General features: G+C 44.8%; 1 protein-coding gene across 3 annotated transcripts in view; it reads right to left on the bottom strand.

Annotated features, from left to right (window-relative positions):
* Positions 1-1,537: 1,537 nt before the first annotated feature.
* WASF1 (WASP family member 1) overlaps positions 1,538-14,040 on the bottom strand; it is a 76,205-nt gene continuing 63,702 nt past the window's right edge. For all 3 annotated transcript variants that reach the window (XM_044426658.1, XM_044426666.1, XM_044426676.1), the window contains 5 exons: positions 13,599-13,716; positions 12,396-12,568; positions 9,830-10,009; positions 8,794-9,389; positions 1,538-2,340 (listed from right to left, as the gene is read on the bottom strand). In XM_044426658.1, the coding sequence (XP_044282593.1) occupies positions 2,183-2,340; positions 8,794-9,389; positions 9,830-10,009; positions 12,396-12,568; positions 13,599-13,716 (1,225 nt within the window). In that variant the 3' untranslated portion in view covers positions 1,538-2,182. The remainder of the gene's footprint in view (positions 2,341-8,793; positions 9,390-9,829; positions 10,010-12,395; positions 12,569-13,598; positions 13,717-14,040) is intronic.

Raw genomic sequence — 14,040 nt, 5'->3', positions numbered from 1 at the left:
TAAAAAAGCTTCTTCTTGACACAGTTTTGTTCTTTCTACTGACAAGAGTATCTCTGCACCATTCATATTAATGTAGTTGAATGTAAACATTACATCCTGCTACTGTTCTCGCTGAGCATTTGATTGTGAAATGTAGTAATTTATGATACCCGTCGCTGCCTGATGAGTACTGCAAAGAGAAATAAAAACAAGCAGCAGCCAAATATGACAGTAAAAAAAAAGAAACACAGGCACCACACTGGTTTTGTTCCTGTCAATTTGAATTCAACAAGTATTCAAAATCATGGGTAAATGATGGCCTTGTTCACACAACACTTTAAGCTCTGGGTGGTTTACAAAGCAGCCCAAGCTTACATTGAACTTGCGGTGCCACTGTGGCAACCAAGTGATTGGGTAAAGTGAGGGCCCATGTACCTGCAGAAGCACTCAGCAGGGCAGGAATCGCAGTCCTCATCCTGACTTGCAAGTAGACCTTGCAAGCTGCAGTGATGGCTTGCAGCCTGCTAGAAAAGGCCAAGAATCGTCCTTTGTTGGCCAGCCAGTTTGGCAGGTAGCAGTGGGGGAAGCCTCTGAGAACTGTCCCAAGCACTACTTGAGCACTTTGGGATGGCTGTCATAGGCCAGATTCACTGGGCTGCAGCAGCGACTCTTTTGCCAAACAGCTCTGTAACGATTTTGGTCACCTCTGAGCTCAAAGTATTGTACAGATTTGGACAAAACTTTAAGCACGGAGGTGGTTTATAAAACTGATATTACAAGCCAGAACTACTCAGGGTGGCTATAAGCTACTCCTAATAAGCCATGGCAGATTCAAGTAACATGCTAAGCCACCTGGGCTTATAAATCCGCTCCCTGGTATTGGTAGTGGTTTGCTGCTAGAAAAACAAACAAACCTATGGCACAAAATGAACAAACTATGCCATTACAGAATCTTTATCACAATTGTGTGTCCCCCCAGCTGTTTCTGGACTACAACCCCTTGAATTCCTGATAACTGGTCATGCTGTCTAGGGTTGATGGGTACTGGAACCCAACAGCATATGGGTGGCAACAGGTTCTCTAGCCCCACTTTTTGCACGTCCTTAGTTAATGCTTCTGTACTAGGATGCAAGGAAATATGATGCAAGACAGCCTTCCTCATCTTGTTGCCCTCCAATTCCTGAACTCTGACTGGATCTGAAGGTCACCTGAAATCTACATTTGGAGGCACCAGGCTGGACAAGGCTTATGTAAGGGCAACTCTGTTAAAGTAAACAATTCAAATTAAACATCAATCAATGTGCATGTAGAGACATGCATGTAACTGAAATATACTGCTGGCTAGGCTGCTACATAAGCCAAGATTGTTTTGCATGTATTTGTAAAATCATTGCAAAATTATAATAACCTAATGCAGTTAATGGCTCTCCAAATTAATCTTCTGCTTAAAAAAGCAGCAACTAGGAACATTTAAAACAAACCATTTATTTAAATCAAACTGTTATTTCTAACAGTTACATAAGTTACACATAATGACTAAGTCAGAAAGTTTCACAAAGGGAGAAAAATCAAAATTTTAAGCAGGCAAATTATCATCACACAATAGATACCAGGAAGAAAAAAACTGCAAAACATTCAAATAAGGCCATAATTATTTAATAAAAACATCAGTAAAACTCCCCCAAATCCTCGTTTTTTTTTCCAGTATCCAGTGCTGCTAGCACTACATGTACCTTGTAGTGAGAACTAGGGTGCAATCCTTCAAGTTCTTCTCCCACTCAGGTCCCAGCAAGGAATAGTAGTGCTTGATGGAGTAACACCCTTCTTTCCTGCTTTTACATCATCAACAGTAAGGCCCATTAGTACATATAGCTGCCCTGGAACTTCAGTCTTAATTGCCTTCATAACTTAAAATTCACAAAGTGCACAGTTAAAGATATGTCAGAAATTTTAATCTGCTACTCTACCAACAGCTGCCCATGCTTAATACTTAGTGGTCTACTGGAACAAAGTTACACTCTTTTTAAAGAGCTGTCTCACTGTAAAACATTTAGTTTAAGATGTGCCAACATTTTATGAACTGAAAAGTAGAAAAACATGGATTATATAAAGAAAATACAAAAACACTAGAAATGACCAAACATTTTCAAAGAACAAGCACCACAACAGACATCAGCATTCAGTTTTGTAGCATGTATCCATTCTATTCCAACCAGTCAACTTCATCAAACTCTGAGTCATCTTCGGAATCGCTATATTCCACAGCAATACGACGAGATAATATGGTGGCGACGTCATTCTCAACACGCTCATGTTTAGCTTCTTGTTCACGCTGCTCTTCAACTTTTCGTAACTGAATACCTAATGTACCAATAAAAACATAATAGTGCTGTGAAGAGCAGGTTGCTTACCTGTAACTGATGTTCTTCGAGTGGCCATCTGTGCAGTCACACATATGGGTTCTGCACCTGCGCAGTGCCTTTGGCCAGAAGATTAACAGCTAACGGTTTTTTGGCGGGAACTCCGCTCCCCCTCCTCCCTAGCATTATATAAGGAGCGGAGTGTCCGCCATTTTCCAGTCTTTGAAAGACAGACATTTGCTCCCTTAATAAATTTTTTGTCATCATGACAAGAGAACCAAAATTTTGGTGGTACGACAAATATCTAAAGAGATCCTTGTATCGAAGTGAAGAAAGTCAGACCACCCATGACACCAAGTGGAGTCGGAGGGTGGGTTGTGTGACTGCACAGATGGCCACTCGAAGAACATCAGTTACAGGTAAGCAACCTGCTCTTCTTCGTCGTGGCCTCTGTGCATCACACATATGGGTAGAATAACAAGCTTACCCCAACTGGAGGAGGGAGGTGTCATCAACGAAGGACAGAAGAAAGAACAGCTCTGCCAAAAGAGCAACCTTGCCTGCCATGGACATCGAGCCTATAGTGTCTGGCGAAGGTACACGGGGTAGCCCAAGTGGCCGCTCTGCATATGTCTTCTATTGGGACCCCTGATGCAAAGGCCGAAGCAGCAGCAACAGCTCTTGTAGAATGACCTCTTGGAGTAGATGGTAAGTCCAATTTAGCTAACTGGTAAGACAGAACAATTGTATTCACTATCCATTTTAGAAAGTCGTTGGGACGTGACCGGATAGCCTCAGTCATGTTTCGAGTATTTCACAAAAAGTCTATTGGAGTGTCGAACAGACTCAGTCCTGGACCTATAAAAGGCTAAGCAAAGACGAACGTCCAGCATATGCAGAGATCTCTCTATTGGATTCGAAGGGGCTGGAAAGAAGGCTGGTAAAATGATCTCTTGCTGCATGTGAAACGAAGTAGCGATTTTCGGAAGAAAAGACGGATCCAGCCGTAGAACTACCTTTTCCTTATGAAAATTCAGAAAAGGGGGGTCTACCCTAAGGGCACAGAGTTCAGAAGATCTATGGGCTGAAGTCACTGCAACGAGGAAAGCAGTCTTCCATGAGACAAGGCATAGATCAATTGTCGCCATGGGTTCAAAAGGTGGTCGAGTCAGTGCTTGTAAAACCAATGAAAGACTCCAAGTGGGCATCAGAGGCCTTATTGTGGGATGGAGGTTACTCAATCCTCTCAAAAATCTTTAATCAAAGGTTGAGAAAAAATGGAGAAACCGTGTACAGTTCCACGGTAATGAGAAATCGCTGCTGTATATACTTTTATGGAAGAAGGTTTAAGTCCATACTGATGCAATTCAAAGAGGAATTGAAGGATCTGTTGAACAGAAGCCGAGGACGCCGGAAACGAGTGTGATTCGGCAAAGCTAGAGAATCTATGCCATTTCTCTGCATACGATTTTCTAGTGGATGGCCGTAACGCAGATTCGAGAATATATCTGGGTGTCGGATCGTGCCCTCCCTCTGGGTAATGAGATAAGGAAGAAGAGGGAGTTGGAGAAAATCCTCCCAAGAGATGTGAAGGAGAGTTGAGAATCATGGCTGGCGTGGCCACCAGGGGGTAATTAGTAGCCCTGTGGCCCCTTCGTGAATGATCTTTGCCAACACTCTCATGATGAGGGGAATCGGTGGGAAAGCGTAAAAAATCATGTCGTTCCAGGGGATCATGAAAGCTTCCCCGGACAACCCCTGTCCTATCCCCACTCTGGAACAATAGTTCGTGCATACCCTGTTTTGTTGGGTCGCAAACAGGTCTATGTCTGGCTGACCCCAGCAGTGAAACAGTCTGTCACGAACTTGTCTAGTTCCCATTCGTGTGACCGCGACATATGTCTGCTCAAGAGATCTGCGTCTATATTGTCCGTGCTCGCAAGATGAACTGCTAGAAGAGTGATACCTCTCGGTATGCACCAGTCCCAAATCTGCATGGATAGGCAGGCTAGTTTCTGGGACCGGGTTCCCCCTTATTTGTTCAAATAAAAGACCGTAGCCATGTTGTCCAAGGTCACCTGGACGACCTGGTGGAGAAGCACGTCCTCGAACGATTGCAGGGCTTTGAAAACAGCAAGAAGTTCCAGGAAATTGATGTGGTTCCTGGAATCCCGGTGACTCCATACCCCTTGGGTACGTAGATTGGAGCAAATGGCTCCCCATCCCAGCAGAGATGCGTTGGTACCGAGGGTCAATGTAGGGTACCGAGGTCGAAACGGGACACCGACACTTAAGTTGGCTGGTTCTATCCACCATAACAGGGACTGAAGAACGGAGATCGGAAGTCGAATCCATTTGATGGGTGGATCTGTCTGTGGTCGGAACATCCCGTTGAAGAACAGCTGGAGAGGGCGTAGCCTGAGTTTGGCATGTGGAACCTCGGCGATAGATGTGGACATGTGTCCCAACAGGCTCTGGATAGACCGAGCGGGGACAGTTCTTTCTTGTCGGATCCGAGAGATGCACTGAGCAATAGCATGTTGTCTGTCTTGAGGAAGAAAAGCTCTTGCCAACGTCGAATCCAGCCAGGCTCTGATAAAGTTGATCGCCTGTGTAGGGAGAAGAGAAGACTTCTGTTGATTAATAGAGTCCGAGGTCTTGTAATAGAGCACACATAATCTCAACAGCAGATGAAAGTCCTGCTTTTGTGCTGGAAACCAACAACCAATCATCAAGGTACGGGTATATCCGAATTCCACATAAACGAAGGTGTGCGCAGACAAGAGCCATACACTTCGTAAAAACCCTTGGTGCAGTGGCCAATCCAAACGGTAACACCTTGAATTCGTAGATTTCAGAGTCCACCGCAAAACGAAGGAAGCGCCTATAACTTGGATGTATTGAAATACGAAAATAGGCATCCTTCAAATCCAGTGAGGTGAACCAATCCCCTCTTCCCAGCAACAGAAGTATATTTTGGAATGTGGTCATCTGAAACTTCTTTGGTGTTATGAATCTACTGAGAGCTCTCAAGTCCAATATGGGTCTGAGACCCCCATCTTGTTTCGGGACCGTAAAATATCTGGAATAGAATCCGTGGAGTCCCTCCAATAACGATAAGCGACAAACAGCTCCTTTAGTAAGGAGTTGGTGAATCTCATCCAACAGTACCGACGAGGTCGGTGTAAAACGGATACGATTCGGTGATGGAACAACGTCGAATTCAATTCCATAGCCGTGCCGGATGATGGATAACACCCACCCATCAGATGTGATGGACTCCCAAGTGGGGAGCCAACTTTTCAGCCAGTCCCCAAATGAGAGAGGGGAGGGTGAAGTTGGGAGGAGAAGAGAGGCTCGCTCATCGCATCAGCGCTGTCACCTGTCCGTGTCAAAGTGGCGGCGGCCCTGCTGGAAGCACTGGGATGGTTGTTGTCTGCGGCGTTGCTGGCGTTGATGTGGTTGTTGTTGCCGAGGCGGAAATTGTTGGCGGTATTGCGGACGTGACCATGACCACTTATGTCGAGGCAGGGATTGCAGTTCCATACGATGGGCCGTCATTCTGGATTCGTGGATTTTCTTCAATTTGCTATCCATCTTTGCATTGAAGAGACCGGATCCGTCAAGCGACATCTCCTCAATTCTCCGCTTCATTTCGTCCGGAAAATTGCAATTACGCAACCAGGCATGTCTGCGGAGGGAAATGGCACCGACAAGCGACCTCGAATCAGAATCAACGTGGTGCCTCGCTGTGGAGAGCTGTTGCACCGCCACCCGCATAGCTTCCTTAACAAAGGTTTTTGCAAGTTCGGCCTGGTTTCCTGGGAAGGTGTCAATGATGGCATCTAGGCGTTGCATAAGAAAATATTGATAGCGCGCCAGGGTTGCCTCATAATTGGAAATTCGTAATCCAAGGCCCAAAGCTGTGTATACCTGGCGGGCGAGGGAGTCAACTTTTCTTTCCTCTTTATCGCAAAGCAAGGTGTGTTCACATGCTTCCCGGCCCTGGGAGGATTCCACAACAACCGAGTTCGGCTTGGGGTGACGGAAGAGGAACGGGATGTCTTCCTCCCGAACCCGATACATAGACTCATATTTACGTGAAGTCGGTTGTGGGTGAGCCGGGAGGTCCCATGGCTGAGTCATTGCCTGCCGTAAGGTCATAATGAACCGCAATAGATGTGGATCGTTCGCCCCTGACCACATCATAAAAATGGTCAGTGCTCGGTCCCGGTTGTTGGTGGGCTTCGATATCGAGCGACCTCACTAGCCTGGCCATCAATTCATTGAATGAGATGTACGGTTCTTCAGGTGACCCTGAGCCGTGCAAATTAACCGCTGCATCCGGCGAGGTCGAGTCAGCCTCAGACTCATCAGATTCCATCCAGCAGGGGGGTGGTGCACTGGAGGAAGAATCTCCTGGTGACTCTGATCTGCCACTTTCTTTAGATGGAGCCCTCGGGGCGTCTCTGGGCATTGAATGGAAGCGATCCCAAGGAGCTGGCGGCAAAGATTGTCCCCTGGAAACCAGGTAATAGACCACGAATTGGTACTCTTCCCGTCTTGGAGTGGAGGAGTATCTGGAATGGTACCAGTCATCGGATCTAGCATCCGAGAAACGGCTCCTGAGGCTTCTCGGGGGAGAGATGACGATCTCAGTATCCAGCGGGACAGGCAGCATTGGCGCTGGTGAACGAGCTCAGTGGAGAATCTCTTATTTCCCCATCTGAGATGGAAACATACCGTGAATCCAGAGTACGTTTGGCTGCCGTTCGGCGCGGTGAGCCCGGAGGGGTAACCCTCATAGCTGCCTGGATGGTCGGGACCGAGGGGGTCGGTTCCATGGCAGGAGTCAGGATCGAGGAAGTTGCCGAACCCGAGTGGCGATTTTTTGCATGCTTGGGAATCCTCGGCTTTTTAACTGGCTTGCCCACCTTATCTTTTTTGGCCTTCTTATGCACAGGATGTTTGTCCGGATCACTGTGCTTTCTCTTCTCCTTTTGTTTCCTTGGCAGGGAAATGGGCTGATCGGCCATGGTATGAGCACCTTCTTCAGAAGGGTGTGAGGGCGGAGCAATGGAGGAAGAGGCCGTGCGTTGCAGCAGGTCGGCCGAAGTTGGACGGCCTTCGGGTGGGGCCACAGTAGTGGGAGGCTTAGCCACCAGCCGGTCTGACTGGAGGAGAGCCTGATCCCACAAAAGTTTGCGGAGGCGGTTCTCCCGGTTCTTCCTCGCCTGTTTGGAGAAGACCAAACAATGGCCACACTTATCGGTCCTGTGCCCTTCCCCCAAACAAAGGAGGCACAGGTCATGCGGGTCCGCAGCGGGCATTTTGGAGCTGCACTTCCCGCACTTGCGGAACGCCGCCCGTTGCGCCATCGTAGAAATAAAAGAAAAAGGAGATAGTAAAGCGGGAAAGTAATATTTTTGGGGGGTTTTTTTTAGGAACAAGAGAGAAAAAACGGTGAAAAGTTAAGAAGTAAGTGAAATACTAACAACGACAGGAACGAGGGAATACTAACTTGGTAAGGAAAAAAGAGAAGTTTTTCAACGAGCGAGAGGTAAGTAATGATCTAAGCGAGAGCGAAGCAGCACGAGGCACAATGAACGACGGTCGCAAAGACTGGAAAATGGCGGACACTCTGTCCTTATATAATGCTAGTGGGGGGGAGTGGAGTTCCCACCAAAAAACCGTTAGCTGTTAATCTTCTGGCCAAAGTCACTGCGCAGGCGCAGAACCCATATGTGTGATGCACAGAGGCCACGACGAAGAACAGGATGTTTTTCAGTCATACTAGTATGAAGTGATTCATTTTGTTGGTTATTTCAACTAGGTGATGCATTAAGGTTGACGTGATTAAAACCATGGGATGGGCATTTGGGGTATGTGGGGCTGTATGCAAAGAAGGCCCAACCCAACCCTCCCCTCCCCAAAACTTCAACCCCTCTCAAAAAATCATCCAATTTTCTGTAGCATTTGGACTACCAATAGATGCCATTAGTACCAATAATTAGTTTCCTTGTGTGTTATGGCTTTTTAGGCAGTAAGCCTGAGAGGTAGACTGTTTTGTTGAACTGATTACAAGCAAGCCACTCTGAAAGCAGTTTTTTGGCCAAGGAGCAACATAAAAATACTTCCAAAAATAAATACATTAGAATGTGTGTGAGAGTGTGGACTTGTAAACTTGCCCAGAACAACTTGCCCCCTTGGGCAAAAAACCAAAAACAAACCTTCTCCTGATTTATATATAAGCATTATACGTGTAAGCCCAATCCAAGGAAGAACAAACAAAGCAAAATCTACATGGTAATCTGCCTACTTGTTAAAGCACTAAATCTGCAAAATGTTTTCAATATATTACTCACAAGTATTTAATTTTAAACATTAGACCTAGTAAAAGAATACTTCTTTATGGAATGAATAACAGTGCTAATCAACAAACAAATAACACTACCTTTTCGTATTGCTTCAAGGAGGACACTTCTGGCATCGCTGATGACAGGCAGTGTTGATGGGTGACGTTTGGATTCAGGAGCAGGAGTGGCTTGTGACGGTGGAGATGGAGGCATTAATGGTACATGAGAGCCAGGGACAATAGACGTGGGAGGGTGGGAAAGTGTTGTGACTGGTGATGAAGGTCGAATGCCAGGAGGTGGCAGTGGAGGAGGAGGTGGAGGTGGGGGAAGTCCTTGCATTTCACCCTGTGGAACTGGAATGGCTTCGCATACTTGGGCCACTCTAGTGACTGGAGGGGAAGGCTGTGCTAAAGGCGGTGCAATTGGAGGTGGAGCTGGGTGAAGAACCCCAGGAGCAATCTGGAGAGGAGCTGGGGGAGGAGGTATAGCTGGTGGTTGCAACACAGCTGTTGGAGGGGGGGGAGGTGGTGGCACTGGTGGGGGAGGAGTGGACGTCATTGCAGATCTTAAAGAAGACGTGGACAAAGCAGAAGGAAGGGGTGGAGGAGGGGGTGGTGGGGTGGGACTCACAAACACTTGTGTTCTGCCAGTAGCAGGTGATTGAGGGCGATTTTCAGTCAAATTTGCAGTGGAACTGAAATTAAAAATACTGCAAGTGATTATCACCAGAAGAATGCAGGTGAGCCTAAATATCATGATAGTTAACATTCCAAAACATTTTAAAAAGCATTACCCTAACTGATTAGTACAGATCTTTAGTGCAAAAATAGCTGGTCATGTTTCAGCTTTTGTTTTTTTTTAAGCAAACTATCACATTTCCAGACAAGCTGACAATTGCATGGCATTGTTTAAGCTTTCATCTTTTAAGAACATACTACAAGTTGTCATGTGGGCAGTCCTAAAATGAAATGTATTTATGATTTCTGAGTTGTTCCACAACTATGTCTATCAACACTGAAACACCCATAAGGCAAAACACATCAATCTGAATCTATTATAGCACGGTCTATCTTTTCCCTTCTATGTCACTCTACTGCAATGCTGTCCTGAATGACTCTTTCAAGTGTCTCTTACCTGACACAGGGTGGAATGGGCTTGACATCTCCTGCTCCATGCATTGGTGGGGGTGGAGGTGGCTCATGTGGTCTGACTAAGACACGCTCCTCTGCTCTATTCAGTAGTTCAGTCATTTGGCTGTACGGCAGTGCAGAAAGAGAATAGGGTCCATCCATTTGTTCCACATATGCCTGAGGTCTGAATGGAAATACATGCCACTTACAAATCATGTTTAATGTTTATTAAAGCTCACCGATTTTAAACACTTCAAGAGTAACATTATCCTGTTGCTTGCATATGTATGGAGTAGAAATAGAATACAAAATAATCACTATTCCATGGAAAATTAGGTTTGACAAGATAATCTGAAAAATGTAATGGAACCACTTTGTGTAACTTTTTTTGTTTACATTACATTACTGTTTTGTACTACATATACTTCATATATACCTTTACAACAAGATATATATGGAATATAAATTACAACAGTAAACACTATAGAGGATAAGTCCAGTTCTTCTAGTCCTAGAGTACAGAACAAATAATGATGATTGCTGCTACTATGAAACAAGGGGCAAAAGGAGGACAAAAGATTAAAGCGGGCAAGGAAAGCATGGCGACATACAGGTATGTGAGGGGGTGTCACATGGAGATGGGTAGAGACCTGTTCTCCCCTGCAGAGGAAGGCAGGATGTGCTCCAATGGAGCAAAGCTCAGGGAACAAGGTTCCATGACAGTTAGGACCCCGAGGGTGTGGAATGGGCTTCCATGAGAGGTCGTTGAGGTCCCATCGGTGAGGGTGTTCAAGGACAGGCTAGACATGCACATGGTGGGCATGTCGTAAGCAGAGCCGGCTGGTGCTGGAGGTCAGACTAGATGGCCTGGGAGGCCCCTTCTGACTCGCTCTGTTTCTATGAAAGCTGATTCACTGAGAACATATCACAGCAGCAGCAACAGCAGGAGGAGGAATGATTCCTGGACTGGAGAGTGGCAACTCAGTGGTATCTGGCAGTTCGGTTCAATATATACAGGAGGGATGTGTTGCCAGGTGAACTGCAGGCTCAAAAAGCCATTCTGTTAGAAAGTATTTGCGATGAAAAGCTCTTAGGCCAAGGAGAAAAATTTGGTGGGACAGAGGGCAATGACGTGCTATTATTTTTTCTATTGTATCAACATTCCAAAAGATGTCTTCAAATTATTCTGTTAAAATTCCACCTATTTTTTCATATCTCACAAAAAAAATGCCTTGTTGTTGTTAGTCGCGAAGTCGTGTCTGACCCATCGCGACCCCATGGACCACATTCCTCCAGGCCTTCCTGTCCTCCACCATCCCCCAGAGTCCACTTAAGCTCACACCAACTGCTTCAATGACTCCATCTAGCCACCTCATCCTCTGCCATCCCCTTCTTCTTTTGCCATCTATTGTTCCCAGCATTAGGCTCTTCTCCAGGGAGTCCTTCCTTCTCATTACGTGGACAAAGTATTTGAGTTTCATCTTCAGTACCTGGCCTTCTAAAGAGCAGTCAGGGTTGATCTCCTCTAGGACTGACCGGTTTGATCGCTTTGTGGTCCAAGGGACTCTCAGGAGTCTCCTCCAGCACCACAATTCAAAGGCCTCAATCTTTCAGTGCTCAGCCTTCCTTATGGTCCAATTTTCACAGCCATGCATTGCAACTGGGAAAACCATAGCCTTGACTATACGCACTTTTTTTGGCAGGGTGATGTCTCTGCTTTTTAGTATGCTGTCTAGTTTTGCCATAGGTTTTCTTCCTAAGAGCAAGCGTCTTTTAATTTCTTGGCTGCAGTCCCCGTCTGTGGTGATCTTGGAGCCCAGGAAAATAAAATCTGTCACTACCTCCATTTCTTCCCCATCTATTTGCCCAGAAGTGAGAGGACTGGATGCCATGATCTTAGTTTTCTTAATGTTGAGTTTTAAGCCAACTTTTGCACTCTCCTCCTTCACCCGCATCAAGAGGCTCTTTAGTTCCTCTTCACTTTCTGCCATGAGAGTGGTATCATCTTCATATCTGAGGTTGTTGATATTTCTCCCAGCAATCTTAATTCCAACTGGTGATTCATCTAGGCCCACCTTTCTCATGATGTGCTCTGCATATAAGTTAAATAGGCAGGGCGACAGTATACAGCATTGCGGAACTCCTTTCTCAATTTTGAACCAATCAGAGGTTCCGTGTCCAGTTCTCACTGTTGCTTCTTGACCCGCATATAGGTTTCTCAAGAGACAAATAAGATGGTCTGGTTCTCCCATCTCTTTAAGAACTTGCCACAATTTGTTGTGATCACACAATCAAAAGCTTTAGCATAGTCAATGAAGCAGAAGTAGATGATTTTCTGGAACTCCCTAGCTTTCTCCATGATCCAGCATATGTTGGCAATTTGATCTCTAGTTCCTTCGAAATCCTGGCTGCACTTCTGGTAGTTCTTGGTCCACATACTGCTGGAGCCTAGCTTGTAGGATTTTGAGCATAGCTTTGCTAGCATGTGAAATTATGTTATCACTGTAATATCAAAGCATAACCATTAGTCTATACATTTATTAGCTTCTAAACAAAATTAAGAAGAAAACCTTGTCTCAAAGTGTGACGCAGGGCCATTAGCAACTTCAGTGTGCTTATGTAAGAGGCTGGCATCATCCTCAGCGAGTTCTGGACCCTGAGCTAACTTCTGCCACTCTCTTCGTCTGTCATGAGGAGCCCGTGGCACTTTTTCTGGTTCATGAGGACGATCCAGATTCTTCTGCTATAAAGAAACATAAAGACAAACTGACAACTGAAACAGTTCTTTTCAGCAAAATATAATGCAATCTGTTATAATGAAATCCTGTAATCACAGCATATCCATAACCCTCATATTTAAACACATATTTTTATATTCTAAGTTATCTTAGAATTCTCTTTACCTGCTAGTGCAAAGCTTATGACGCTTTGTAAATTATTATATTAACTGTGAGAGAATAAAATGCTTTTATTAGAAGTTATAATTAGTGAGCACATGCTTTTCATCTGTACAAGGTCAAGGAAATCCGCTCTGTCCCACATGATACAAGACAACCTGGAGTTAATGCTTCCAGTATGGGTGACAGCACTGGGCCAATACGCAGCAATGGTCTGAGTTAGTGTAAGACAGACCTTTGTATCTGAGTAGCATCTCTTCCTATTTATTTGCTTCAAATCTGTCCACTGTCCACTAATCCAAATGGATTCTCTAGATGGCTTACAGTAAAATACTACAAACAACAATGAAACCAATTAACATCACAATAAAAAGATTAAAAATAATTATCACAATTATACCCAGTTAAGCAGAGCAACAGCTGTCAATAAATAAATAAATAAATTTTAGAATGTCTTTGAAAATATTCCAAGAAAAGAAATGTTTTTGCCTGGCTTTGAATTGAAAACAAGGTTGGCACAAGGCAAATTTCTTTGGGGAACCTGTTCCATAGCTGAGGGGCAGCCAATAGAAGAAGGCCCTTCTTCTATTTACTGTCTTAGATAGCCATGTCCTAAGACCATTTTCAGATGGTCTTTGAAAATATCTAATTTCCAGAAAGTGGATGATAAAAACCATTTTTACACTGGTTCTTGGATTACACTTGTCACTTTTGTTTTGTTGGCCACAGTTTTTAAAATAAGATATCCATGGGTGGAATAAAATTCATAAAAAATGGCAAACCTGAAAAGCTTACTCTATCCACATTATGCTCACATTTTCTTAAGAGTAAAACATCTTTTAAAATCAGATAATCCACATGCTTGGAGCACAATACCTTCTGCTTTCTCTTCTCCTTTCTTTTGTCTTCTGTGTCTTGTAACATCTTTTCTTTCCATAGATCAAAGAAATATGAAGGATTGGTATAAAACTTTAAACCTTCTTTTCCATCATCTCTAAAGGTAAAATAATTTTATTAGATAATGTGTTTATATTACAGAGATCAGAATCACATGTAACCAGAAGCCATCATGGGAGAATTTCCCTGCATTTATCTGGTCAGGGTGCTGGCTGCCATCCTGAGTATTTTTTGGGTGCATCTTGTTTCACACAAAGAGGCAAGGGATGGTTGACCAACTCCCCAGAAACCATGCCATGTGCTGAATATTTAAAGCAGGGGTCCTCAAACTTTTTCAACAGGGGGCCAGTTGAAAGGTGCCAGCGATGGGCATGGGCCGCCCAGGTGGTGTGGGCGAGGAGGTGCGGGCACTGTGAGGCAG

This window comes from Varanus komodoensis, unplaced genomic scaffold, assembly GCF_004798865.1.
Source record: "Varanus komodoensis strain SLA01 unplaced genomic scaffold, ASM479886v1 scaffold1, whole genome shotgun sequence".
NCBI lineage: Eukaryota > Metazoa > Chordata > Lepidosauria > Squamata > Varanidae > Varanus > Varanus komodoensis.
This window is presented reverse-complemented; position numbering and strand designations above follow the sequence as displayed.